General features: G+C 44.7%; 3 protein-coding genes across 3 annotated transcripts; all 3 read right to left on the reverse strand.

The window, feature by feature from the left end:
- Positions 1 to 3,027: 3,027 nt before the first annotated feature.
- Positions 3,028 to 17,308, reverse strand: LOC134439991 (GTPase IMAP family member 8-like). The gene is made up of 5 exons (XM_063189919.1): positions 16,639 to 17,308; positions 12,613 to 13,317; positions 4,294 to 4,998; positions 3,506 to 4,090; positions 3,028 to 3,149 (listed from the first exon to the last, which is right to left on the reverse strand). Exons 1-5 carry the CDS (start codon positions 17,306 to 17,308, stop codon positions 3,028 to 3,030), a joined length of 2,787 nt encoding a protein of 928 aa, XP_063045989.1.
- A 3,520-nt stretch (positions 17,309 to 20,828) lies between these two features.
- Positions 20,829 to 24,310, reverse strand: LOC134439852 (uncharacterized). Its single transcript, XM_063189755.1, has one exon. The coding sequence runs from the start codon at positions 24,300 to 24,302 to the stop codon at positions 20,889 to 20,891; it is 3,414 nt and encodes a 1,137-aa protein (XP_063045825.1). The 5' UTR covers positions 24,303 to 24,310; the 3' UTR covers positions 20,829 to 20,888.
- A 233-nt stretch (positions 24,311 to 24,543) lies between these two features.
- LOC134439992 (uncharacterized) lies at positions 24,544 to 26,714 on the reverse strand. Its single transcript, XM_063189920.1, has one exon. The coding sequence runs from the start codon at positions 26,712 to 26,714 to the stop codon at positions 24,549 to 24,551; it is 2,166 nt and encodes a 721-aa protein (XP_063045990.1). The 3' UTR covers positions 24,544 to 24,548.
- Positions 26,715 to 27,654: the final 940 nt, after the last annotated feature.

Genomic DNA, 27,654 nt, shown 5'->3' on the forward strand with positions numbered 1-27,654 from the left:
CCAGATGCCAGATGCAGCAAGGCAGTTTGTGGTGGAGGTAGATGCTTCGGACGTGGGAGTGGGTGCAGTGCTTTCTCAAAGAGCAGCTGAGGATGGCAAGATGCACCCCTGTGCCTTCTACTCCCGTCGGCTAACCCCAGCCGAATGCAACTACGACATTGGGAACCGCGAGCTGTTGGCTGTCAAGCTCGCCCTTGAAGAATGGCGGCACTGGTTAGAGGGGTCAAAGGAACCATTCGTAGTGTGGACAGACCACAAAAACCTGGAGTATATCCAAACAGCCAGGAGGCTGAACTCCCGTCAACAGCGGTGGTCTCTGTTCTTTACCCGCTTCAATTTCACGCTCTCCTACCGCCCGGGATCTCGCAACATCAAACCTGATGCCCTTTCCCGGATGTTTCAGAAGGACGAGACCACCGCCATGCCAGCCCCCATTCTTCCCAGCCACTTTGTCGTAGCGGCCCTCACCTGGGAGATCGAGAAGCAGGTCATGGAGGCTCTTCGGGACCAGCCAGGCCCAAGCACCAGCTCCCCCAACCGTCTGTTTGTTCCAGCAAGGCTCAGGTCACCTGTGATTCAGTGGGGGCACGAATCCCGTCTGGCCTGTCATCCCGGCATCACTCGCACCCTTCATCTGGTCCGCCAGCGGTTCTGGTGGCGGCGGATGAGACGGGATGTCAGAATTCATCCGAGCTTGTCCCACTTGTAACCGAAACAAGACCCCCAACCAGCCTCCTGCTGGGTTGCTGCAACCCCTACTCATACCCAAGAGGCCCTGGTCCCATGTTTCACTGGACTTTGTTACGGGTCTTCCGCCCTCTGACGGACACACAGTTATCCTTACCATTGTTGACCGCTTTAGTAAGATGACCCACTTCGTACCTCTTCCTAAACTACCCTCTGCTAAGGAGACCGCCCAGGTGATCCTGGAACATGTGTTCCGTATCCATGGCCTACCCCAGGATATAGTGTCAGACCGGGGCCCACAATTTTCAGCAACCTTTTGGAAGGAGTTCTGTCATCTCCTTGGGGCCACCGCCAGCCTATCATCTGGATTCCACCCGCAGTCAAACGGCCAAACCGAACGCATGAACCAGGAGCTGGAGAAGGCACTGAGGTGCATGGCCTCCCAAAATCCCCGGGCCTGGGGCGAAGGGGTAGGGGTCTCCAGTACCTCGTTGACTGGGAGGGATATGGTCCGGAGGAGAGGACCTGGATCCCGGCCAGGAGGATAGTGTACCGGACCCTCATCACTGACTTCCACCGACTACATCCTGATCAGCCTGCAATCCGCAGGGGCCGTCCCGGAGGGGTCCCTAGCCGTCCTGCCCGACCAGCCTCCTGTCCTGTGCCTGACCCTGCTCCTGTCTCAGTACCTGTCCTGTCTCCCGACCGTGACCCTCCAGCTCCTTCTGAGGATGAGGATGTTCACTCTGACCGCTCGGAGGAGTTCTGACCCGCCGCCTGCTCCCCTCCACCCTCCCGGCATGGTGTTGTTCTTGGGACTTCTGGGGCCGTCCCTTAGGGGGGGGTCCTGTCATGAGCACTCTCTCCCCTGGGTAACAACCTTAATTGCATTCAATTCTCTGCCACTCTGCTCACTCTCTCCCTACTCTGCCTAACGAGCTCCACCTGGCTCCGCCCTGCTCTGCTCTTGCTACCTGGCCAGCTGCGCTGCATTTCCCACTCACCTTCCTCACCTTTCCCCACTCTGCTCTAATTACTCTGCCAGCTGCACTGCATTTCTCCACTAACCTCTCCCAGTATATATAGCCCTGTTTTTCAGCCAAGCCCTGTCAGATCGTCTTCATACCTGGACCAGTAACCTGCCTGTCTGTCTACCCTCTGACTCCTACCTGTGATTCCGATCCGTTCTTGACTGCCTCCCTGTTCTACTGCCCCGGCTATCCCGACCTGCCTTCTGGATCTCGACTACTCTCCAATCTTCAGCCCCTCCGGTAACTCGATTCTGCCTTCTGTCTCTCACCACGATTATTGCCCAGCCCTGGTCTGTACTACTGCCTGCCATTCATATTGCTGTTGTGTGTGTGTTCCCCCAGGTCTCCGACCACCAGACGAGCGAGCCCAGACGCTTCACCACCCTCAGCCCGATACGCCGCTCGATCACTGGGACACACACACACTAGGCACTTTGGACTGGAAACCCCCGGACACTTGGTGACCCCCGGAGCCCAGGTAACCCACAGGACCCTGAAAGACCCCTGAGCCCCAAGCACCCCTGAAACCCCTGACACCCCTGGCACTCCTAGCACCCCTGGAACCGGCACCTCCGAAGACCTCAAGATCCACTCACTCCTCTTCCCCCCCTGAACCCTTAAATAAACAACTCTGAATTTGAACTTGCGCTCTTGGGTCGTCTTCTGTCCGTGACAATACTATTCAATTCCATCAGTGAGTTCAACTGAAATGACTATGTCCGTCATTAGGACAGCAGGTTAGGGGGTGGGCAGGTTTACAGTAATGAAATATAATAAAAATTAGCCTTAAGGTTAAGAATCTGCTTGTCACTATAGTTTATAATTTCTTTTACCCTGAGCTAAATACGTCATGCAACATGTAAGCTATGTTTTAGCCCTCACGTTTGATTAAATATGAGTTCATGAATATTTTTCATGAGCATTTTGTTTGATTACATAGGACACAAAAAACATGAGGTTCCAGCAGAGGAAGCAGGACTTACAGGTGGTCAGGTGAGGTGTTAAGTTAAGAACAGGCATAGTAGGTCAGCACTGAATGGGATGTAGAATAGGTCTTAATTGTACAATAGGCTATCTTTGTTTTCACAGAAGTTTTTCAGACATTCAGTGAAGGGGCAGGACAGATAAAAAGAAACTTGGTTTTAGCTCTCTGATGTGACATATGGAGTATATTGAGTAGTGAGTACAAATTATCTTAGTAAATATGCTATTTGAAGTGTTAGGTTTTTTTTTAATGAAGTCAGTTGTGAGTACAAGCCAGGTTACGTTTTTTGTTTTGTCTACTCTACAGTGTGAGTGCCGGTGACCATCAAGCAAGTAAGGGAGCAGTGCCCTGGACATGGGAAGTGCGCCATACCAGCCTGATGTAAAATTCATCGCAGCACAGCAGCTGCCCAATAAGAGGCTGCTTACCTGTAACCTTTGTCTTAACTGCATGAGAGGACAAAATGTATTCAGAATTTGTAAAAGGAATAAGTGAAGCGTTCTTGAACTGTTCCACTGAGTATGAGTGTGTCTGTGTACATGGCATGTATGATCAAGTTAGTTTTGATGTCCCTGCTTTGTACACTCATTGACTAGAAGAGGTATGGACAAAACAGTGGAAATATATAACGTTTTTCAGAGAAGGAGCAATTCAGTGTTTCTCCAAGATTGAATACAAAGGATCTATTTCATTATACTCTGTCAAGGTAACAGACATTTGTGGACCGTATGCAACAGTATGCTAATTAAACATTCTGACTTCTGAAAAAATATACACTCACAATTAGGATGGCTACAAGTACTGTTCTCTCCACTGTTCACCACCACCATCTCTTCTATCTTCTCCAGCAGCTCTGTCACCTGGCCCCCATCTCTCTTCTTATTGTCTACAACATGGTACCTGTTCCCGCATCTATTTACAACCCACTGTAGGGTCTCTCCTCCACTCTCAAGATGCTGCTCGATGCTTGTGTCACCCAACCAGTCCGCACAGGTGAACAGCACTATAGTGTGACTCCAGACTTTCTCACCCAGAAGCTCCAGGTGTTCTTGTACTGCTTTTCTGTGTGTCTCTATGAAAGGCAAATCTGCCCTTATGACCAGAAGTAGAGCATGGGGTTGTGGAGCACACAAATATACACTTAGCACAATCTCTTGTTTATCATGTTCAGGAGTTTCCTCTACAGTGTTGTTCATCGACCATCCTGGAGCCTCCACTACAGTGATGTGTCTGCCTGCTGTATTTCTTTCTCTCTTCACACATGCAGCTGTTCGTCCTGGAGTCTGAAACTCCTGTCTGCCCAGGATGGTGTTTCCACATGAACTCTTCCCTGCATTTCTGTTTCCCAGCAGCACAATCCTCATGTCTGAGATGTGTGGAACACCTCCTGGAAACAGAAATTGAGACATGCAGGGTGACACAGTGTTTTGAAAGTGTGTGTGTGTGTGTGTGTGTGTGTGTGTGTGTGTGTGTGTGTGTGTGTGTGTGTGTGTGTGCGTGCGTGCGTTTGTGTATGTGAGAGAGAAAGAAAGAAAGAGAGAGGAATATCAGACAATAGCTGTGAAACACAAATGAAAGCACATTCCTCACCTGCTGATGATCTGAGAGTCTCTTTCTGTTTCTGCACCTTCATCTTCCTCTTCTCTGCTTTTCTCTTTTCTTCCCTCTTCTTCTCCACCAGTTTAATCAGCATGTTGTTTTCAAAGCGAAAGTGGTGACCACTGTTCACTATCATCATCTCCTCTATCTTCTCCAGCAGCTCTGTCACCTGGCCACTATCTCTCCTCTTCTTATCTAGAACATGGTACCTGTTCCCACATTTTTCTACAACCCACTGAAGATCCTCTCCTTCACTTGCAATGTGCTGTTCAATGCTTGTGTTCCCAAGCCAGTCCCCACAGGTGAAAAGAACTATAGTGTGGCCCCACACTCCCACACCCAGAAGCTCCAGGTGTTCTTGTACTGCTTTTCTGTGTGTCTCTGAGAGTGACGCATCCAACCTAATGACCAGCAGTAGTGCATGTGGTCCAGGAGGACACAGAGACACACTGAAAATAATCTCTCGTTTATCACGTTCAGGAGTGTCCTCTATAGTATAGTCCTTCCACCATCCTGGTGCATCCACGACAGTAATGTGTCTGCCTGCTATTTCTCCTTCTTTCTTCAAACACTCAACTGTTGTTCCTGAAGTATGAAAATCCTGTCTACCCAGGATGGTGTTTCCGCAAGAACTCTTTCCAGCAACAATGTTTCCCAACAGTACAATCCTCATGTCTGAGATGTGGGCAACATCTCCTGGAAACAGAAAACAAGATATTAGGTACATACAACTTTGATGCTGTCGATCGATGTAGACAAAGCATGTGAACGAGAACTTGTCACTATGCGGGTGGTATTAAACACAGCGCATTTAAAGTTGGCCACAAATATAAACTACATAGTCTCACCCCAAGTAGTCAATTTTTGACTACTCAATTTTTGACACCCCAAGACTGCAATTTTTGACGTCTTGGGTATTCCTTCCACGTCACATTTTGACTATGTCCTCAAAGGCGCCCCCTTGTGGCAGCATAACGTCATTGAGGTTAGGTTTAGGAATAGGTTTAGGGTTAGGCCACATAGTCAAAATGTGACGTGGAAGGAATACCCAAGACGTCAAAAATTGCCGTCTGGTCCAAGGTAGTCAGAAATTGACTACTTGGGGTGAGACTGCGTTGATATAAAACGAGACGATGAGCTCGCACCAGTTTGATCTACTAACACACCACATATGAGGTGTGGGGGGACGGGGGGAGGAGAAGCTGAAGTGGGGAGTGCAGGATGAGTGAGACAAGGCGCCTATACACACGTAAGTGAGTTGTTGGCCAACCAGTTCATGGGCGCATGACCTCGTAGGCGGTATGCAGAGCCTTGCAGACAAGCATCAACGAGGATAACCAATTGCAGGAGTCGCAAGGTCGGTCTGCAGTCGCATACATCCCACGATAGTTTGACACTGTTGTGTCCGAGAGAGGGCACGCATACACATAGATGGAGGCGGACAAGAAGGTGCTGAACATTTAACTGGTCTTTATTAACGGCTGCATAATTATAATACAAGTAGGCTTCCTCATTGTCCTTGTGGTTCAAAAGAGCGTTGAATGGGGGAGCTCAGCATTATAGAGCCCCCGCCTAAACGCATCGCATTATGGGAAGTGAAGTTCAATTGCACAGTATAGTACATCCATACACAAGTCGATGCTAACATATCTCTTTTGAAGCGAGTCTGTCAGCACCAAAGTAGCCATCGTTATAGATCTTTATTTTCCACCCATTTACGACGCTCATAGTTGCTCAAAACTTCATTCTGTAGAGTCGCAGGGTTCTTGACATGTAAAACGAGGCAAAGACAACTTTGGTAGCGCACAGCTTGTTAAGAAAAAAGGCCATTCTTACAGGCTGCCTCACAGTCGGTTACAGCCTGCGCCAGAGCCAGTTTAACAGTTACAGAGATAAAGCGGTTTATGTTACGTATATGCCATTTGACTCAATTTTGCTGGTTTTNTTGGGATGAATTTCGAATCTAATGGACAAGCTATGCGATTTACATAATGTGTTTTTAGTTACGTGATATGGGAATAAATGTATTAACAGTAATGTAATACGGGGCATCTGGGATTTGCTAAAGTAGGCTAGTCTGCTAGTTAGCAAGCAACTAGACATCAGAACTAATCTGTCTCAATGCCCAATGTATAAACAAAGAGACAATGTCAGGATTTGGATGTTTAATCTCAGCATTTTATCAAAGCAAAACATTTTGATTATTATTTGGTTGCCAAAATTCACAGCGTGGCATTCAATGCTTTAATGCCCGGTAGCACTACACACTCCATTTTCCATTGGGATCATCAGCCATAAACACAAGAAAACAAACATAGCCTGGCTAGGACCAAAATAAAATAATCGCATAGACGTTTTGCTCCAAGGTTGCTGATCAATCCGCTGTGATATGTCTGCAAACTGTTTGCCTTCATTTCTGCCTGGTGTAGTACTTGTATGGAGGACCAGTTTGTTATATACACAGCCTCGGTTCTCTGCAAATCTTTCCACTTTTGAGAAAATTGACATTTGCATCAGGTAGAGCTACGGGTCACGTCTGAAGTATTTCCATACTAATTCCTTGTAGCCTATGTTTCACAATATACCGGGTCCAAATCACTAAAACATGCATTTATCTCCATGTTCTTCCTGCTGTTGTTATGCTGTTGTGAAGCGTCTAGCCCACAAATTCAAGTTTGCGTGCTCCCATGATAACGTACCTGAAACCCAAGAATTGCCAGAAATCACCAGTAGCCTACAAACTTGGTTTGCATTATCTTTTTGTTCGGTTTTCACCGACACACCATGGAGACACCCACATCTATTTCATAACTTTCACTGTAATCATTTTTGTAGCTTTAAAGGTACACTGTGCGAGATTTTTATTTGTTCATTTCCCGAACTCATGCTGCCCATTCACTAATGTTACCTTTTTTATGAATACTAACCACCACCATCAAATTCTAAGCATTCATTATGACTAGGAAAATTGCACTTTTCATACATGAAAAGGGGGATTTTCTCCATGGTCGGCCATTTGGAATTTCCAGAAATTGGCATTTTTAGCGGCAAAAATGACTGTACTTGGGCCATACTAAAAAATATTAGTTTATTACTTAGTAAACTTTCATAAAAGGATCAAATTTGGCAATAGGCAACCCAGTTTCATGGGGAGCATAGTTGCAGTACCTTTTTTGGCCATTTCCAGCACAGTGTACCTTTAAGTATTTTTTTATTTTTTGAAATATGATTAAAATATCGTTATCGTGAAAATAAAAAAAAATACAGATTTTTTTTTCCCCATATCGCCCACCCCTATGTCCAACTGTTCCTTCCTGGGCTTCTGTCTACACTGGCAGATGTGGCGGAGTGCCGCCCTCAGGTGTCCGGTTCTACGTTGCGGCCGACAAGGTGTCCCGATATCAAGGGAAATAATGGACGAGGCGGAGCGTTCTAAGGGGCAAAACATACCAAAGCCGAACAGAACGGTCGCAGGACGAACGCGGTCTTTCTGCTTTGTTTCGGCCGGTGTGTTTTTCTATGCCTTTCACACTGACAGCCTTGGCGTGCACGGCCAGTCCTGTTAAAAACCCTCCCCACATCCAAAGCTAGCATCCTTCTTTGCCATTCATTTGAATGAGACACCGCCGGTCGCCGGCGTTAAAAATACGTTAGAGTTCTATTTTCCAAATGCAGCGCGGTGCGGAGCCAGCTCCCGCCGACTACCTGACTGCCCGACTACCGCCGGTTGGTGTGTAAGGACAGATATGTTTCAAGGTATTTTCACCGACGCCGGTAAAAATCGCGGCCGTTCCGCGACGCTTTACCACCCTAGTGTGTAAGACCCCTAACAGCCCGGCAGCGCAGCCGAAGGGCTGTTAGCTTCGCCAAGTCAATTTTCCCTTGTTATCGGAACACCTTGAAGGCCGCTATTCCGCTTATCACCCGGTTACCAGCTTTTGTATTAATTTTAGTGGTAGGCCGTTATCGGCCGTTACCGTTAAATATGAACAGTGTTTGCATGATGTAAACATTACAAACATTAATCTCTCTACCGTGGTATGTTTGAGTGTTTTTTTCATGAGTGGTAGACTAGAGAGACGTTATTGTTTGAGGTGAAACGAGAGACATTGTTGTGTGAGTACCAGCCCGACAGCCGCCTACAAGATGTCAAACTGAAACTGTCAATGTCTACTCTCGATAAATTATGTTGCGATCGTGCATTTGCAACTCAGTGATAGCCTATATTTTCATGTCAGACGGTAAACGTGTAGCGCGGTTGTCAGGCTTGATATTTCTTTTTTTTTTTTGCAAACTGAATTCATTTCGAGTTGTGACTCCTCAGGCATTCTAAGAACAACTGTCAGGTTTAGACCAAATCGCTGTGGGCTAGGTCTGTATGTGGGTAGATGACGGATAGGCAGCAAAAAACATTTTTTTCACAAAACATTGTTTATGAGGGGAAAAAGTATATGTCTACGTAGTGCAGCAATTAATCTTTCAAAAAATCCAAGTGGTCACAATGTTGGTCTATTCATTGATTATTTATTTACGTTGATAAAGCAATTTGCTGAAAACATGTCCTTTGGTTTGACGTTAAGAAATAAATATATTAAGTAATGTTGAAATGGCTTGATGGAGTTTTATGAACATTGTTACACTCTTCATATTTATTGAAATTTTTTAAAGTCTTAATTTAATGAGAAATTACCATTTAAGTATTTTTTTTCCCATTAGATGTGAGATTATTAGAAACCTTCGAGGAAAAACAGGGATATCTTTCTTTTAAATGTTCAAAATTGTCCGAATTTATACTAACTTTTCAGGGACGATAATTTGTTCTTCCCTAATGCAATATTCAGTGTTTATCAAACATATTGTTTAGCTCAAACAAATATTTGAGCGTTTAAAACATGTCACACCGTAGGACATTCATGTCACGCTAAAGGACTGAAATGCAAAACTGCATAAAAAATTATTTTGTCTTTTGATCATAATATAATGTTGTAGTCAATATGGACCTACACTTTAAAATTATAAGTCTTTGAATCGGCGATTATCAGCCTATTGTAACTCTTAATGACAGCCATGCGGTAACCTGCAGAGCTCATAAGACTCATACTGAAGTGTGACCTTGGCATGACCATCACACTTTTGTAGGTATGCTATGACTGTCACACCATTGAACCTGTAGTGTGTAGTGGCCAGTGCCTGTTTGGTATCTCAAGCTGGACAGCACATTTATGCTGTATATTGAGCTCTCCACAGCATACTTTATTCATCTATACTCCTCTATATACTCTCTCACTGACCTTTCCTTCACTATTACCGTTATATTTTATGGTTTCAAAGCACCATTAATGACATTTTATATCATTTGACAGTATCTAAAATCAACAGTAAATATTCATCAACAATGCATCAAAGTATAAATTCCAAAGGCCAATAAAGGAATAAGTAATTTGAATACACAATATTTATCTAGTCAAACAACAAAACAAAAAAAATATATGTACTACCAGTTGTTTTAAAAGCTATTTCTCAAATATCTAGTCCATTGGTGTGACCTGTTTGTCCTTTGGTGTGATACTCCAAAGTGTCACACCATAGGACTTTTACCATCACACCATAGGACTTTTACCATCACACCATAGGACTTTTGAGCTTTTGAGTTAATTTAAAGCCATGTCGTTGCCAACTGAAATACAATTTCACCTTTAGTAAGATGCATTTTCATACATCTACATAAGAAAAAAATATGAAAAATATACACTATTGTCAAAATGTATTTTATGGCTGTCACACCAAAGGACTACAAAACTAATACATCTTGTGGTAGCAAAGCATAATTGATTGACTGAAGAGCTCTGAGAGAAAAATCTAAAATCCACCCTTGCCATTGGCTTCTTAAGGGTCTAAAGTCACAATTTATGTACCGCTGGAGCTTCAACAATAGATAATTATCCACAGAATTAACCAAAAATATGATGTCACACCACAGGACATTGTTTTCTGCGACAAAGTTTCATAAGTCCATACGGTCTCAGAAAAACAGGAAAAAAATTAAGCATTGCCACTTGCTAAAATAGCAAGAAAAACATGCCAGGGTTGTTTAGACAAATGACTGAGCTTTGATTATTTATTTAAAGCATTGACAATTTTGAAAGCATGAATTTACTTAATTTTAAGAGCCTGCCCATCTACCCATGTACGGTCTACAGGTGGATCTCTAGGAGCCTGGTTCTGCTCTGTAACCTACTGCAAAGATCCTCCCTCTCTTAAAGGAGCCGACGCCCTTTTTAACAGTCAGTGACAGATGCATTCTCTCTCTCTCTCTCTCTCTCTCTCTCTCTCTCTCTCTCTCTCTCTCTCTCTCTCTCTCTCTCTCTCTCTCTGCCCATTAGAAATGCTGAATTGTTGAGGTCATTTTGTTTAAATAAAGCCTAAATGTTTCATAGATTTATCTGTATTTGTCTCTACAATTTATAGCACTGTTCATTTTGAAATGTCAGTATCTTATGACTGTAAATGCTTCCTAACATATTCGACACGCTTCACAAATATTGCAGTGATTTTTTTTTCATCACCAAGTATCAACATGACTATTTTTTTGAAGCTGAGATGCATTTTGCAAAACAGCTATGAGCTCTGGTCTAATGCGCCATCTGATTTAAGAAATCCCCAAGGTTTTTTTTTCATCACTAGGCCTATTTCGCTAGCGTGCCTATTCTGAATGAGCCATTTTGATATACCGTAGATTAATTTAGATTAATTTCATAATTACAGTGATTTTAATCTAGATAAAAAAAAATAATTTATTAATATGTTGATCTAAGGCTTCGTGAGAGAGTAGATTAACCACTGCGCTTGGTACGTTGCTATGGGCACCACTTCCTAATCTAGTGAGACGCGCCTCTATCGGAGGCATGTAAGGAGGCGTGCAGAACATTTGGGTGATTTGACAAATGCGATAGAATTGACGACTGTTTTTTTGACTTGACAACCAGATGTGATAGAATTACTAACGTGGTCTTGACTAGACAACCAGATGCGATAGAACTAACGACGCGGTCTTGACTAGATAACCAGAAGCGATAGAATTAGTAACGGCACTTCGCCAGAGAGTTATGTTGCCTTCACCAGCTCGGGACCTCTCGAGACAGCTGACGACACTGCTCACATGACAATCGAGTTCTGGAGTTTGGCGCATGAACGCCACTGATCCCGGAACAATCGGGATTCATGCGTGTTTTGTTTTGGTTCTCTTTTCTTTTTTTCACCTCACCTTGAGCCTCCACACCCACAACATATAATTTTAGCTGAAGTAAGCTAAATTAAACAGCCAGAGACCAGCATTACTGACATATGTGCATCTGCAATTGAATGCCATTGACTGGTGTTGTTGATAGTGATTACAAGATGATATTTTAGCATTTATGATACTGTTTACATGTCAGTTGCATGCATGGGCGCCATGTTGATGATGCGTGTGTCGTCACACAAAACACAAGCTCGGGAACTCGTTCTTCTATACTTCCGCCAGAGATCAACCTCGATAATTATCGATCTGACATTGCGTCACCAAATGTTCACTCCCACTTTCCCGAGGTTTTAGGTCGGCTTTCTGGGGATTCTCGATTTTTTGAACGAGCCATTAGAAAAGAAGCAACTTAGACGCCCGCACGCCCACATGACATCATAGGTGTCCTCCTACCGGGGAATAAATGACACCTGCTCAGCCAATCAGAAGACGTTCCGTCTGCTCATCAGGTGATAAAACTCCCATAGAGAGAGATGTCGAACGAAAATTGACTCAGAGAAGACAACATTAGGACATGTATATGTCCCCGATTCTTTGAAGGAGATTGAGAGAGACATCTCTCTTCTGATCCCTTCATGAGCTCAGAGGATTGGTTGTGTGTGATGACCTGACGCATGCGCGACCCGGTTTTATTCCCTCCAAGAAACTGCCGTTTGCGGGTCCTAGCAGCTGTTCGCCTACTGCGCTGATTACAAAGGTAACTTCGGTGGATGTCTCACATGATGAGGACCTCCCATGGAGAGAGATGTCTGTCTCAATCTCCTTCAGAGAACCGGGGACATATACATGTCCTAATGTTTCGGTGGCCCTATCACACAATATGCTGTGATATGCTCTTTAAAAAATGGTTTAAAAAGCTGGAATTCTACGACATAATTCCATAAACACCACCGGTATTCAATGTGCTAATAGGAATGTTAGGAGATTTGTATGATAGAGAATAGCTGTGAAATGCAAATGAACTTGTCCCATAAATAATAAATGTTCATCATTAGCAGCACATCTCTCACCTGCTGATGATCTGTGAGCCTCTCTCTGTTTATGCACCATCATCTTCCTCTCCTCTGCTCCTCTTTCTTCTTCCTTCTTTTTCTCCATCAGTGTAATCAGCATGTTGTTATCAAAGCCAAAGTGATGACCACTGCTCACCATCCCCATCTCCTCTATCTTCTCCAGCAGCTCTGTCACCTGGCCATCATCACTCTTCTCATGGTCTAAAACATGGTACCTGTTTCCACATTTCTCTACAACCCACTGCAGAGCCTGTCCTCCACTCTCAATGTGCTGCTCAATGTTTGTGTCCCCCAGCCAGTCCCCTCTGGTGAAAAGCACTAAAGTTTGACTCCACACTCTCTCACCTAGAAGCTCCAGGTGTTCCTGCACTGCTCTTCTGAATGTCTCTATGAATGACTTATCCACCCTAATGACAAGGAGTAGAGCATGTGGTCCTGGAGGACACAGAGACACACTGAGGACAATCTCTTGTTTATCACATTCAGGAGTTTCCTCTACAGGATAGTTCCTCCACCATCCTGGAGCCTCGACTACTGTGAGCTGTCTGCCTGCTGTTTCCCCCTCTCTCTTTGCACAATCAGCTGTTCTTCCTGCAGTCTGGAACTCCTGTCTGCCCAGGATGGAGTTTCCAGATGAACTCTTGCCTGCATCTCTGTATCCAAGCAGCACAATCCTCATATCTGAGATGTGGGGAGCACTTCCTGGAAACAGAAATCAAGCCATTCTCTAAGACATGTGTTAAACACCTTTAAACTATCATAGGTTCAGTGTAAATACTGTAAGAATTGGTAACACTTTATAATAAGTACCCCTTTTTAGGCATTACTTAAGGGTTAGTTAAGCCTTATTTTACCATTAGTTAACCCTTAGTGAATCACAAGTTAATCATTATGTAAGTATTATTTCTCATTTCCTAACTGTTATCTACTACCATTAGTAAATGGTTAGTGTGTGCTGATATAACGGTTCGCTAAGCAAAGTTAAACCTTAGTTAATCCTTATTTTTAACATTAATTAACCCTTAGTGAATCACGAGTAAGTCGTTATGTATGTGTTATTTCTCATTTCTTAACCATTAACTAATACCGTTAGTAAATGGTTAGTGTGTGCTGATGTAACTACTCGCTAAACAAAATTAAGCATTAGTTAACCCTTAGTGAATCACGAGTCAGTCATTATGTATTTCTGTGAAATTATTAAGTACTGTTGTTAATTAATCATTCGTCTATGGTGATTTAACTTTCTGATAAGCATTAGTAAGCCATCATTAAAATGTCTGATAACCCACCTTTATTTATGAAAAAAACATTATCTCTTTGTTGTCTCCTACCACCTAACCATTAACAAGTACTATTAGGCATGTATGGTAACGGTTTGTAAACTCTTGCTTTAGCATCAGTGAAGTCTTATTTAACCCTTTTGTAATGGTTAGTGTGTGATGACTGGTAGCATGGCAAACAGTAGGCCTAGGCCTAAGTTGAGGCTCATGTGACTGCCCCTCATGGATGTTTCTGCACGTTAACAAATGACTTGTTAAGCGTTGCTTATGCATTATCAAGGAATTACGAACCATTACTTAAGTATATCTGGGGAACTGATCTAAAGTGAAAACCTTTCCATGCTTTCCAAAAACGTTAACAAATGACTTCTTAAGCATTGCTTATGCATTATCAAGGAGTTAAAACTCATTAAGTAAGTATATCTGGGGAACTGATCTAAAGTGAAAACCTGTTATGGCTTTACAACACATTAACGAATGACTTGATAAGCATTGCTTATGCATTACCAAGAAGTTTCAACGCATTACTAACGCATATCTGGGGAACCTTTTAAGTGAAAACATTTCCATGCTTTCCGAAACACTAACAAAGGACTTGGTAAGCATTGCTTATGCATTATCAAGGATTTATAACCCATCACTTAGCTATATCTGGGGAACTGTTCTAAAGTGAAAACCTTTCCATGCTTTCCGAAACGTTAACAAATGACTTGATAAGCATTGCGTAAGCATTATCAAGAAGTTTCAACGCATTAATAACGCATATCTGGGGAACTTTTTCTGTGAAAATCTTTCCATGCTTTCCAAAACATTAACAAATGACTTGATAAACGTTGCTTATGCATTATCAAGGAATTATAACCCATTACTTAAGTATATCTGGGGAACTGATCTAAAGTGAACACATTTCCATGCTTTCCAAAACGTTAACAAATGACTTGAAGTTTCAACACATTACTAACGCATATCTGGGGAACTTTTTCAGTGAAAATCTTTCCATGCTGTCCAAAACATTAACAAATGACTTCATAAGCATTGCTTATGCTTTTATCAAGGATTTAAAACCCATTAGGCCTACTTAAGTAGGCCTATATCTGGGGAACTTCTCTGAAGTGAAAACCTTTCCATGCTTTCCAAAACATTAACTAATGACTTGATAAGCATTGCTTATGCATTATCAAGGAGTTACAACTCATTACTTAAGTATATCTGGGGAACTGATCTAAAGTGAAAACCTTTCCATGCTTTACAAAACGTTAACAAATGATTTGTTAGGCATTGCTTATGCATTAACAAGAAGTTACAACTCACTACTTGCACATATCTGGGGAACTTTTGAAGTGAAAACCTTTCCATGCTTTCCAAAACGTTAACAAATGACTTGTTAAGCATTGCTTATGCATTATCAAGGAGTTACAACTCATTACTTAAGTATATCTGGGGAACTGATCTAAAGTGAAAACCTTTCCATGCTTTACAAAACGTTAACAAGTGATTTGTTAGGCATTGCTTATGCATTAACAAGAAGTTACAACTCACTACTTCCGCATATCTGGGGAACTTTTAAAGTGAAAACCTTTCCATGCTTAACTTTGCTTAGCGAACCGTTATATCAGCACACACTAACCATTTACTAACGGTAGTAGATAATAGTTAGGAAATGAGAAATAATACTTACATAATGATTAACTCGTGATTCACTAAGGGTTAACTAATGGTAAAATAAGGCTTAACTAACCCTTAAGTAATGCCTAAAAAGGGGTACTTATTATAAAGTGTTACCTAGTAATTAAGTTAAGGGAATAAGTGAATCATGTATCTTATTTTCAGAAGCTAATTAATGATAAATTAGTTAGACTAGCCTATCCTATGAGTTTTATGGAAAAAAATGTTTGTTACTTTTAAATATTGAAATGCAATATACATGGAGCAATTATATATGAACAGTGATGGGGAAGTTACTTTTTAAAAGTAGTGTGTGCTCGTTACTCGTTACCTATTCAAAAAAGTAGTGCCTTACTTTACTTAGTTACCCCTTGTGGAAAGTAACTTTTTGCGTTACTCGTTACTTTTGCGTTACGTTTGTCAATCGAGGTAGAATCCCCACACACTTTCATTCTAGGCTACAACTACACCTGTTTCCCTATGTTCTACCCTTGCAAGGGCGTGAAGCGCCCAGTGATTGGATACTTCGCGGAGCTCACGCAATTACAGAAGTATCCGTTAGCACTGAAGGACAATTTCATGTTGGACGTCTTTGACCCTAAATATATAACCCCTTGACACATCATTTCAGTGATATTAGGGCAATAGGTCCTCCACTATTTATATATCACTGCTCTATCTGTTCTTCATTACTTGTATACTGCTGTCCTCTGTATTGACCCCACACTCTGTACTTGCTTGAATGTCCTCTTTGTAAGCTGCTTTGGATAAAAGTGTCAGCTAAATGTAATGTAATGTAATTTAATGTAATTTTTGTGTCCACATCCCCGATGTGCACCCTGTTATGCACTTTCTCACATGAACCCAATTGGCGTCTTCTTGGCAACCTTCAGCACTGGTGTGCGAATGTGAGAATGTGTATGTGTATGTGCATTTGAAAACACTTTGAGTCAACTATATAGTTGTGATGTTGTGTTATATAGTAAATACATGGTGTTGTTCTTGTTGTTGAATAGAATGGAAATGGAAATGGAAATGAGCATGTCCCTAAAAGATTAATCGTCAGTACATGTCTCACCTGCTGATGACCTGAGTTTCTGCACCTTCATCTTCCTTTGCTCTGCTCTTGTCTTTTCATCCTTCTTCTTATCTATCAGTGTAATCATCATGTTGTTTTCAAAGGCAAAGTGATGACCATTGTTTCCTGCCACCATCTCCTCTATCTTCTCCAGCAGCTCTGTCACCTGACCAACATTTCTCCTCTTATTATCTAGAACATGGTACCTGTTCCCACATTTCTCTACAACCCATTGCAGAGCATCTCCTCCACTCTCAATGTGCTGCTCAATGCTTTTGTCTTCCATGCGGTCTCCCCCAGTGAACAGCACCATGGTGTGACTCCAGACACTTTCACCCAGAAGCTCCAAGTGTTCCTGCAGTGCTTTTCTGTGGAACTGTCTGAATGGCCTATCCAGCCTAATGACCAGGAGTAGAGCATGGGGTCCGGGAGGACACAGAGAAACACTGAGGACAATATCTTGTTTTTCACATTCAGGGGTTTCCTCTATAGTGCAGTTATTCCACCATCCTGGTGCCTCCACTACAGTGATGTGTCTGCCTGCTGTTTCTCCTTCTCTCTTCACACACTCAGCTGTTCTTCCTGCAGTCTGGAACTCCTGTCTGCCCAGGATGGTGTTTCCACATGAACTCTTCCCTGCAGCGCTGCCTCCCAGCAGCACAATCCTCATGGGGTAGATTTGTGGAACGCCTGCTGGAAACAGAAATCAAGACGGGCTCTAAGGGTATTTTCACACCTAGTCCCTTTTAAGTGAAAATAACTCAGTCCTCTTCAAGTGGACTAAAAAGTTAACCAACAAAAACCTCAGTTCTGTTTTTGTTCATATTGTGAGTGTGAAGGTCAGGTAAGTCTTCTAGAGCAGGGATTCTTAACCATTCGGCCGCAGACCAACGATGGGCCATGCTCACAACCTCCAGGGCCGCAGAACATTTTCAACTTTGCACTAGGCCGCGAGGGCCGTGGGACTGTACAAGTTATCAAATAAAGATACTCAGAATAGTGTGCATCTTTTCCCTAAAACACAACTCTGCCTTAACATAGGCCTAATGAGTAATGACCACACCCATTGTTGTTTTTTTTTAATCAGGTGGAGACGCATCAAGAACAAGACGGTAACACATTTTGCAGTATTTAGAAACAGAAATTACCAACCCTGCCCTGCTGATTTTCCGACGTTTTCTCTCTCCTTATATCCTCACATTTTTAGTTGTTAGAAATGAGGGATTCAAGGGTTATTCAAAATAATTATCCCTTACACTTTGTGTGTAACCAACATTACACTCCTTTCATGATTTTTGCTTAATTCTGGAAAGTTTTTGTGTTTGCAACACTGCCGGTGTGGAATGTCTTCTCTCATCGCGTTTGCAGATCAGTAAAAAGCGTCTTGAATTTACGGTCAGCAGATTCATTACAAACCCCAAACTTAACCCTTCTGTTGTGTTCGGGTCATTTTTGACCCGTTTTCAAGTTTTAGTGTGAAAAAAACACACTTTCCTTTATTTTCTTGAAATGAGGGTTCATCTAATCCTCAGTCACAATCATTTGAAAACACAAAAAAATATGTTTTAGCATTTTAGTAAATTTTAATGTTCCAAACAAAAAAAAGTTACATCTGTGGTGTTCGGGTCAAAACTGACCCGGGCATAGCTTTTTGGTTGTTGTATGCATTTCTGAAAAGCTGTTGGTTGACCTTTTTCTTCAGTTTGGTGATTCATGGTGAGGAAAATATATTTCTTGCCTAAAAAAAAATTGCCAGCTTTTTCATATTACAAATCCAATATGGCCGCCGGACAGTCCCATACACTACAATACGTCATATCTCCTGTTGTGAAAGGAGTACAGATGTATTTCTGGTGTCTACTCGCAAAAATGTACGGAAATGCCTCAAACGGGCAAAATCCAATATGGCCGCCGACACCAGGTTAAAATCTCGCAATCCCTTTTCTTTTTGACTAAACAAGGTATGAATATGAAAATAAGACTTATTTTTATGTTTCTATATATGGGGAACCCCATTCTGTCATCAGATTTAAGGTCAGATTTGAAGAAAATGCTTATATAATTGACTGGCAGCTTTTTTAAAACAGGGAGTCTCATATTGTCAACGATTTTTAGCATTATGATCAAACTTTCAAGATACACAGAAAATAATGTCTGATGTCTTTGTGAACACCAATACTGCCAAAAACTGCACTGAACTGTCTACTTTCACCTGAAAAAAGAAGTTTGTGTCTACCTATTTCCATTCTTTAGTTACTGGCAGTAGAACATGGGATGACACCACCAAAAAAGCACTGTTTTTTTACCCAAAAATGCTACACTTCTGTGTCCATATTTTTGCTTGCAGGATAAAGTGTCTTTTTAGTGTTCATGTTTGGTTTACAGCATTTCCATGAGTTTTGAAAGATGCTTAACTTAAATCTGCTGTATACCAGGCTCAAAAAATCCCATAGTACCTCAAAATGAAGGAATCCAATATGGCCGCCATCACCAGAGATATACAGTACATGTCTGTGATTAAACAAGGTAATCTCTTAAATATATTATGCCAGCTATAGTTTTTCATACATGGGGAATTCATTGCTGTGCTCGGGTTTAAGATTTGGATGAAAAGACATGATTTAGACCTGCATACATGTTTAAGACTGTTAATAAATTGATCATTTATATTGGAATATTTCCCCTATTTCAATTTAATCCGGCATTAATTAAATGTATTGGTCTTAGATAACATATCTTGTTTTCGAATAGGCCCCCGGTAGAGTCCATTACAATACGAACACTGTCACTGAAAAGACAACACTTACTACCCACATACACTACATTCACTCCCTCATCCCCACCCTGTCGCCACTCTTAATGTAAATAACAATCAAGCATAACATTGCATTGTTCGGACGGACCACACATTGAGAGAGTACACACACAAGTGTGGCAGAGAAGACACTCTTATTGGAACACCAACGTACACATACGTACGTATACAGGCGCTTTAAAATACACTCAGGCAGATTTCAATTCAATAATTGAGGCATTATACCATGATGAAATGTTTCCATCTCAAACCACGTCCCATGCTCCCATCTTTTCAACCATAAAAGTATACAACTTTACAATGGAAATCACTGTTTGCCAATTTTATTGATGTGCTCATTCAATCTATGAATAAAGGAGGATTGAGTGGTGAGCTGATGTGTAGAATAGAATAGAATAGAATAGAATAGAATAGAATGGAATAGAATGGAATAAAATGGAATAGAATAGAATAGAATGGTGTTTGTTACTATGCACATGTTCAAAGCAACACACTTCAGAGCACACATTTAATTCACAAAACAGTTTTGGTGAGCAGAATATACAATTAGTAGTGCCAAAAAAAACCATGAACAGAGCAGGGAGTGCATACGGTGTGTGTGTGTGTGTGTGTGTGTGTGTGTGTGTGTGTGTGTGTGTGTGTGTGTGTGTGTGTGTGTGTGTGTGTGTGTGTGTGTGTGTGTGTGTGAATATATACACAGAGGACATACTCATGTATTGCACTGTAAAACCTTATAAGTTGAGTTTACTTACAAAAACCCAGAAAAGTGGTTGCCCTAGAAAAACTAAGTAATTATGAATGATTAAACTTACAATCTTTTGTGACCTCAACTGTTGTATATAATCATTATATGTAAAAGTTTAAGTTAAATGTACTTAAGTCCAAATTGATTAAACCTACCATCTTCCACAGTAGTAACTGTTATCTATAGTTATTGTATGCAAAATTCCCAGTTTAATGTACTAAATTCCCAGTCGATTAAACTTACCATCATTCGTAAGATTAACTGTAATGAATTATTTTATTTAAAATTTGCAGTTAAATGTATTAAATTTTAAGTTGATCAAACTGAAAGTCTTCTGTAATATCAAATGTTTCGTATAGTTATTTCACATAAAATATGAAGTTACATTCACAAAATTGTAACCAATTAGCTAGATAAGTACACAGTAAAAAATATTCCAGTGATGTCACAGGGAATTACTGGCTACTAATTGCATTCATTTCACAGTAGTTTACTGTGGCCATCCTCACAGTTTACTGTGATCTTCTCACAGTAGTTTACTGTGGCCACACCACAGTTAGTTACTGTCACCCTACCCACACTACCATGATCCCGCCCCTCCATTCATCACCACGTTCTTGAATACACCACTAGGTGCTACTTGGACACATCGTCAGTGATGAACCTGCGATCATTGGGTGTTTCGGGTCTTTAATCATCAAACACCCTCACCAGGCGACCCAGCCGGGGGTGATCAGCCCCCGACTTGTGTCCAAGTGGCCCGCTACTCCAAGGATCCCCCCTCCTGATCCATAGCCATCTAGAGGCTTTCTCCGCTGCCTCTGTGCTACTCCTGATGGCTTTTCTGCACAGCTGACCCTTCACTCCAAGGAGCTTCAAGGTGCGGGGTAGTGACTGGCCAGCAAAACCCCTGCACCCCACCTCGACTGGTTCACAGCGGGCTTTCCAGCCCCTGCTCCGACACTCAGTTACCAACTCTGCGTATTTCGCCCTCTTGCGTTCATTGGCCTCCTCAACTCTGTCTTCCCAGGGGACAGTAAGTTCCACCAGGACCACTTGCTTCGTTGACTCCGATGTTAATACCACGTCAGGGCGGAGTGAAGTGGAAAAGATGTGCTCTGGGAACTTAAGCTGTCTCCCCAAGTCGACTTTGAGTTCCCAGTCCGGTGCTGTGGTGAGAAGTCCTCCAGAGGAACCTGGCTGATGTTGTGCCTGCTCGCCAGCTCTGACAAAGGTGATGGACTTCTTGGAGGGAGGCTGGTATCTGCAGTTGGTTATTGCAGTGCTGAGCGTATCTGCCAGAGCCCTGAGGACCTGGTCATGACGCCAGCGATACCGCCCTTCCCCCAAGGCCTTCGGGCAGCAGCTGAGGATGTGCTCCAGTGTGGCTCTCCTCGCGCACAGCTGGCAAGCCGCCGTGTCTGCTATGCCCCAGCGCTGTAGATTGGTTGGGCTTGGAAGAACGTCATAAACGGATTGGATGAGGAACTTGAGGTGCTGGGGTTCTAGTCTCCAGAGCTCTGTCCAGGTGATTTTACGCTTTTCAGCGTGCTCCCACCTCGTCCAGGCACCTTGTTGGTACATGGCCACCATCTTGATCCGCCGATCTTCCTCCACTTCTGCTCGGATCTCATCCTGCACCATTTGCCGTTTCTCCTTTCTTCCAGCTTTGTCATAGCGAGGTTTGGGGAAGCTACCAAGCCCGGCCCGACCCACTGCTGTGTTGCCCACTAGGATGTTGTGCTGCAGCCGTGCCTCTGCTCTGTCAATGGCTTCCTGGGCCTTCCACTTCCTCCCAGTTTTTACTTGGATTCCTGCGGTGGCAACTTTCTTGTCAGAGGAGTCCCTGTACATCATCAGCTCCCTGGAGCGTGTGACCATAAACTCCTCCGACAAGCCGCTGATGGGAAGCTGCAGCATGGTGGAATGGCCATACAACGCAATGCTGCTGAGGGATCTAGGGAGCCCCAGCCACCTGCGCAGAAACTGGCTGATGGTTCTTTCCAGCGTCTCCACCATTGACATGGGCACCTCATAGACAAGCAAGGGCCAAAGGAGTCTTGGCAGGACTCCGTGTTGGTAAATCCAGGTCTTGTATTTTCCTGGCAACCCCGACTTGTCTATGGCTGTGAGCCACACAGTCAGGTCAGCCTTGGTTTGCTTGAGTGCATCGGAGTCCCTCAAGGAGCTGTTAAAGACCTTGCCCAGGCTCTTCACGGGTTTGTCCGTCACTGATGGAATTGAGGTTTCTCCTATTGCAAAGCGAAACCTGTCGGCCACCTTGCCTTTCTTCAAGACCAGCGACCTGGACTTGGCAGGCTTGAAGCTCATCCTTGCCCAAGAGATGAGCCTCTCAAGTCCCTGCAGTAGCCATCTACAACCAGGCACAGATGTTGTGGTGACTGTGAGGTCGTCCATAAATGCTCTTATTGGGGGTTGCCGCGTTCCGGATTTTGACAGAGGGCCTCTGCATTCCACCTCAGCCGACTTCACGATCATGTTCATCGCCAAGGAGAAGAGTGGCACCGATATGGTGCAGCCTGTAATAATACCCTTCTCCAGGCGTTGCCAGGCAGATGTTGACGATCCCGATGTTACCCTCAACTGGAAGTTGTTATAGTAGTCCAGGATGAGGTTGGTGATGGCTAGTGGCACATGATGTCTTGTCAGCGCTGTTTCCACGAGTTTGTGGGGGATGGATCCATAGGCGTTGGTTAAGTCCAGCCAGAGTGTTGCCAAATCTCCTCTGCTTGCCTTTGCCTCCCGGATGAGCTGCGAGACCACACCGGTGTGCTCTAGGCATCCTGGAACACCTGGGACTCCACCCTTCTGTACTGAGGTGTCTATGTAACCGTTCTTCAAGAGGAAGTCTGTTAGCCGGAGGGACACAATCTTGAAGAAGATCTTCCCTTCGACGCAGAGCAACGAGATGATGCGGAATTGGTCGATGTTGCTAGCATCCTCCTCTTTTGGGATCCAGACTCCCTCTGCAGCACGCCATTGGGCGGCAACCTTCTTCCTGCGCCAGATCACTTTTAAGATCCTCCAGAGTCTCACAAGCAGCCTGGGACACTGCTTGTACACTCTGTATGGGACCTTGCTGGGGCCAGGGGAGGAGCTTGATCTTGCGGCCTTCACTGCATCTTTGACCTCTTTCAGGGTAGGCTCTGCGGTGTTGAACTGCACCACAGGTTCTGGCGGCTTTACCAGGACCTCGCAGGGGCCTAGGTCTTGCTCCCTTAAAGGATCGCTGAAGGTGGTTCTGAGGTGGTGGTTAATATCCTCTACAGGACACGTCAGGTTGCCACTCTTCTTTTGCCCCAATAGACGCTTAGTGAAGCTGAAGGGATTGGTGATAAATGCCTTCCGCTTCTTGGCCCTCTCCTTCCCCTTCCTCCTGTGCCATTCAGCTCGCCTGAGTGTGATTAGCTTGCTCCTCAAGATCTGCCTGAGTTCGGACAAGGCGCCTCTCTCCTCCTCGTTTGCTGCCCTGAACTGGCGCTTCAAGGTCTTCAGCTCCTGCCTCAGTTGGCTGATCTTGAATTCCCGCCGGTTGGGTCTCAACGCTTCCCTTCTCGCAGGCTTCTCAGACACACCAAAGCGCTCAGCGCCCATCGATGTTATCAAGGTGCACATAGCCTGGAGCTTGTGGTCCACATCGCCCTTCACAGTCTCCATGATGTTGTCTAGGTCCATGTCCAGGTGAAGCCACTCCTTGTTGTTTGCGGCAGGCCACTTGACCCGGCGGTGTTCTGGTGTTCCACCCTGCGGGAGGACTGGTGCAGCTTGGAGGTTCCGGACACTGTGGGGTGACTCCGGGCCTGGCTCCTCCTCCGTCTGACCAGGGTTTGTGACAAGCACTTTGTCTGTAGTGCTAGCCACTGCTCCTGTGCGTTGCTTCACTCTTCCTCCCTTCAGGCAGCCCATCTTGGTCTGATGGATTTTCAGACCTGTCGGGTTTTTGCAAACCTTGCCGCAGATGCAGACTGTGCTCATTGTCGATTGTCCGTTTGCCAGGGTCAGTGCCGGTAAATCCGTCCGATTGGGATTCTCATCCTCCCCCCCTCTCGGGAATCCCTGGGGGTATGGTTCAGTAGGGTTCATCGTAGCTTGATTGGGTGCTCCTTCACAGAAGCTGCAGTTCGGGGTGCTAACCCTTGCTGCCCCGGTTGCCGTCTTTCCGAGCTGCCAACTGTCTCTCCAGTCGTCACCATTCTGTTCATGGTCGTCATCCGGTCTTTCCCGATGGTCACTGGCAAGGCCAGATATGTCAGTTCTTGAATACACCACTAGGTGCTACTTGGACACATCGTCAGTGATGAACCTGCGATCATTGGGTGTTTCGGGTCTTTAATCATCAAACACCCTCACCAGGCGACCCAGCCGGGGGTGATCAGCCCCCGACTTGTGTCCAAGTGGCCCGCTACTCCAAGGATCCCCCCTCCTGATCCATAGCCATCTAGAGGCTTTCTCCGCTGCCTCTGTGCTACTCCTGATGGCTTTTCTGCACAGCTGACCCTTCACTCCAAGGAGCTTCAAGGTGCGGGGTAGTGACTGGCCAGCAAAACCCCTGCACCCCACCTCGACTGGTTCACAGCGGGCTTTCCAGCCCCTGCTCCGACACTCAGTTACCAACTCTGCGTATTTCGCCCTCTTGCGTTCATTGGCCTCCTCAACTCTGTCTTCCCAGGGGACAGTAAGTTCCACCAGGACCACTTGCTTCGTTGACTCCGATGTTAATACCACGTCAGGGCGGAGTGAAGTGGAAAAGATGTGCTCTGGGAACTTAAGCTGTCTCCCCAAGTCGACTTTGAGTTCCCAGTCCGGTGCTGTGGTGAGAAGTCCTCCAGAGGAACCTGGCTGATGTTGTGCCTGCTCGCCAGCTCTGACAAAGGTGATGGACTTCTTGGAGGGAGGCTGGTATCTGCAGTTGGTTATTGCAGTGCTGAGCGTATCTGCCAGAGCCCTGAGGACCTGGTCATGACGCCAGCGATACCGCCCTTCCCCCAAGGCCTTCGGGCAGCAGCTGAGGATGTGCTCCAGTGTGGCTCTCCTCGCGCACAGCTGGCAAGCCGCCGTGTCTGCTATGCCCCAGCGCTGTAGATTGGTTGGGCTTGGAAGAACGTCATAAACGGATTGGATGAGGAACTTGAGGTGCTGGGGTTCTAGTCTCCAGAGCTCTGTCCAGGTGATTTTACGCTTTTCAGCGTGCTCCCACCTCGTCCAGGCACCTTGTTGGTACATGGCCACCATCTTGATCCGCCGATCTTCCTCCACTTCTGCTCGGATCTCATCCTGCACCATTTGCCGTTTCTCCTTTCTTCCAGCTTTGTCATAGCGAGGTTTGGGGAAGCTACCAAGCCCGGCCCGACCCACTGCTGTGTTGCCCACTAGGATGTTGTGCTGCAGCCGTGCCTCTGCTCTGTCAATGGCTTCCTGGGCCTTCCACTTCCTCCCAGTTTTTACTTGGATTCCTGCGGTGGCAACTTTCTTGTCAGAGGAGTCCCTGTACATCATCAGCTCCCTGGAGCGTGTGACCATAAACTCCTCCGACAAGCCGCTGATGGGAAGCTGCAGCATGGTGGAATGGCCATACAACGCAATGCTGCTGAGGGATCTAGGGAGCCCCAGCCACCTGCGCAGAAACTGGCTGATGGTTCTTTCCAGCGTCTCCACCATTGACATGGGCACCTCATAGACAAGCAAGGGCCAAAGGAGTCTTGGCAGGACTCCGTGTTGGTAAATCCAGGTCTTGTATTTTCCTGGCAACCCCGACTTGTCTATGGCTGTGAGCCACACAGTCAGGTCAGCCTTGGTTTGCTTGAGTGCATCGGAGTCCCTCAAGGAGCTGTTAAAGACCTTGCCCAGGCTCTTCACGGGTTTGTCCGTCACTGATGGAATTGAGGTTTCTCCTATTGCAAAGCGAAACCTGTCGGCCACCTTGCCTTTCTTCAAGACCAGCGACCTGGACTTGGCAGGCTTGAAGCTCATCCTTGCCCAAGAGATGAGCCTCTCAAGTCCCTGCAGTAGCCATCTACAACCAGGCACAGATGTTGTGGTGACTGTGAGGTCGTCCATAAATGCTCTTATTGGGGGTTGCCGCGTTCCGGATTTTGACAGAGGGCCTCTGCATTCCACCTCAGCCGACTTCACGATCATGTTCATCGCCAAGGAGAAGAGTGGCACCGATATGGTGCAGCCTGTAATAATACCCTTCTCCAGGCGTTGCCAGGCAGATGTTGACGATCCCGATGTTACCCTCAACTGGAAGTTGTTATAGTAGTCCAGGATGAGGTTGGTGATGGCTAGTGGCACATGATGTCTTGTCAGCGCTGTTTCCACGAGTTTGTGGGGGATGGATCCATAGGCGTTGGTTAAGTCCAGCCAGAGTGTTGCCAAATCTCCTCTGCTTGCCTTTGCCTCCCGGATGAGCTGCGAGACCACACCGGTGTGCTCTAGGCATCCTGGAACACCTGGGACTCCACCCTTCTGTACTGAGGTAGAGGTAGCTACCATGTTATTGTGGCACCTCCCATTCCTCACCATGACTGAGACAACTGTGGCATGGAACCAGTCCATCACACTGCTCTCTTGTATTAATAAACCAAACTATCCATAACCACTGAGAAATTCAAGTTTCTGCAGTATGTGCAATATTATTACCATTTAATTATTGTAATCTCCTGGATGATAGTACATTAACCAGTGTGCATAGAATACTCTAGTTGAGCATAATTAGACAATCCTGAAATGTCAAGTAAGCAACACACACCAAAAAGGATACCTGCTACCACAATACTCACTACCAACTAAATACCTAGCCAGCCAACAAACCAGTCCACCAGCCAACCAAAAGAGTCAGTTGTCAGCTAGCCAGCCAAAGAGCCGGCTAACCAACTAACTCTCAGTTAGTCAGCCAACTAACCAACAAACAAGTCAGTTGTATGGCTAGCCAGCTAACAAACCAGCCATACAGTCAACCAAAAGAGTCAGTTAGCCAGCCAACCAGCTGGCCAACAAACAGTCAGTTGGTCGGTCAGTTAGCTCACTAACCAACAAGCCGGACAGAGAGCCAGCGAACCAGTCATTTAGGCAAGCAACTCAAGCATTGTGACAGTCTGAGTTTTTATAGAGGTGAAAGTTAACCATGTGACCAGAGTAATCAGGCATGTGGCAGCTGCAGGTAGTAATTCAATGAACTTGTAACAGTCCTATGTACTCAAGTGAGGGCAGGTACTAATTGACAGGTTGATTGGGCACTACCATTGTTCCTGGTTGATGGTAGGCAATGTCAATTATGTCATGCAGCATTTGACTTTCAATTGTGCAATGGCACTTCACAAGATAGCCTAATTTTACTAGGTGGCAATATTCTGATTTAAAATTGGATGCTGCAGCGTGGCCATATTGTCAGTTGAAATTTGAAACGATCTGTTAACATGAAACACACTGCGGA

The sequence above is a fragment of the Engraulis encrasicolus genome, chromosome 23 (genome assembly GCF_034702125.1).
Source record: "Engraulis encrasicolus isolate BLACKSEA-1 chromosome 23, IST_EnEncr_1.0, whole genome shotgun sequence".
Taxonomy (NCBI): Eukaryota; Metazoa; Chordata; class Actinopteri; order Clupeiformes; family Engraulidae; genus Engraulis; species Engraulis encrasicolus.

Coding starts and splice junctions, on each gene's coding strand:
- LOC134439991 (XM_063189919.1), bottom strand. CDS start 17,308: ATGAGGATTGTGCTGCTGGGAGGCAGCGCTGCAGGGAAGAGTTCATGT. Junction 13,318..16,638: donor GAAACTCAGGTCATCAGCAG/GTGAGACATGTA, acceptor TTCTGTTTCCAG/GAAGTGCTCCCCACATCTCA. Junction 3,150..3,505: donor GGTGAACAGTGGAGAGAACA/GTACTTGTAGCC, acceptor CCTCTCATGCAG/TTAAGACAAAGGTTACAGGT.
- LOC134439852 (XM_063189755.1), bottom strand. CDS start 24,302: ATGAACCCTACTGAACCATACCCCCAGGGATTCCCGAGAGGGGGGGAG.
- LOC134439992 (XM_063189920.1), bottom strand. CDS start 26,714: ATGGTAGCTACCTCTACCTCAGTACAGAAGGGTGGAGTCCCAGGTGTT.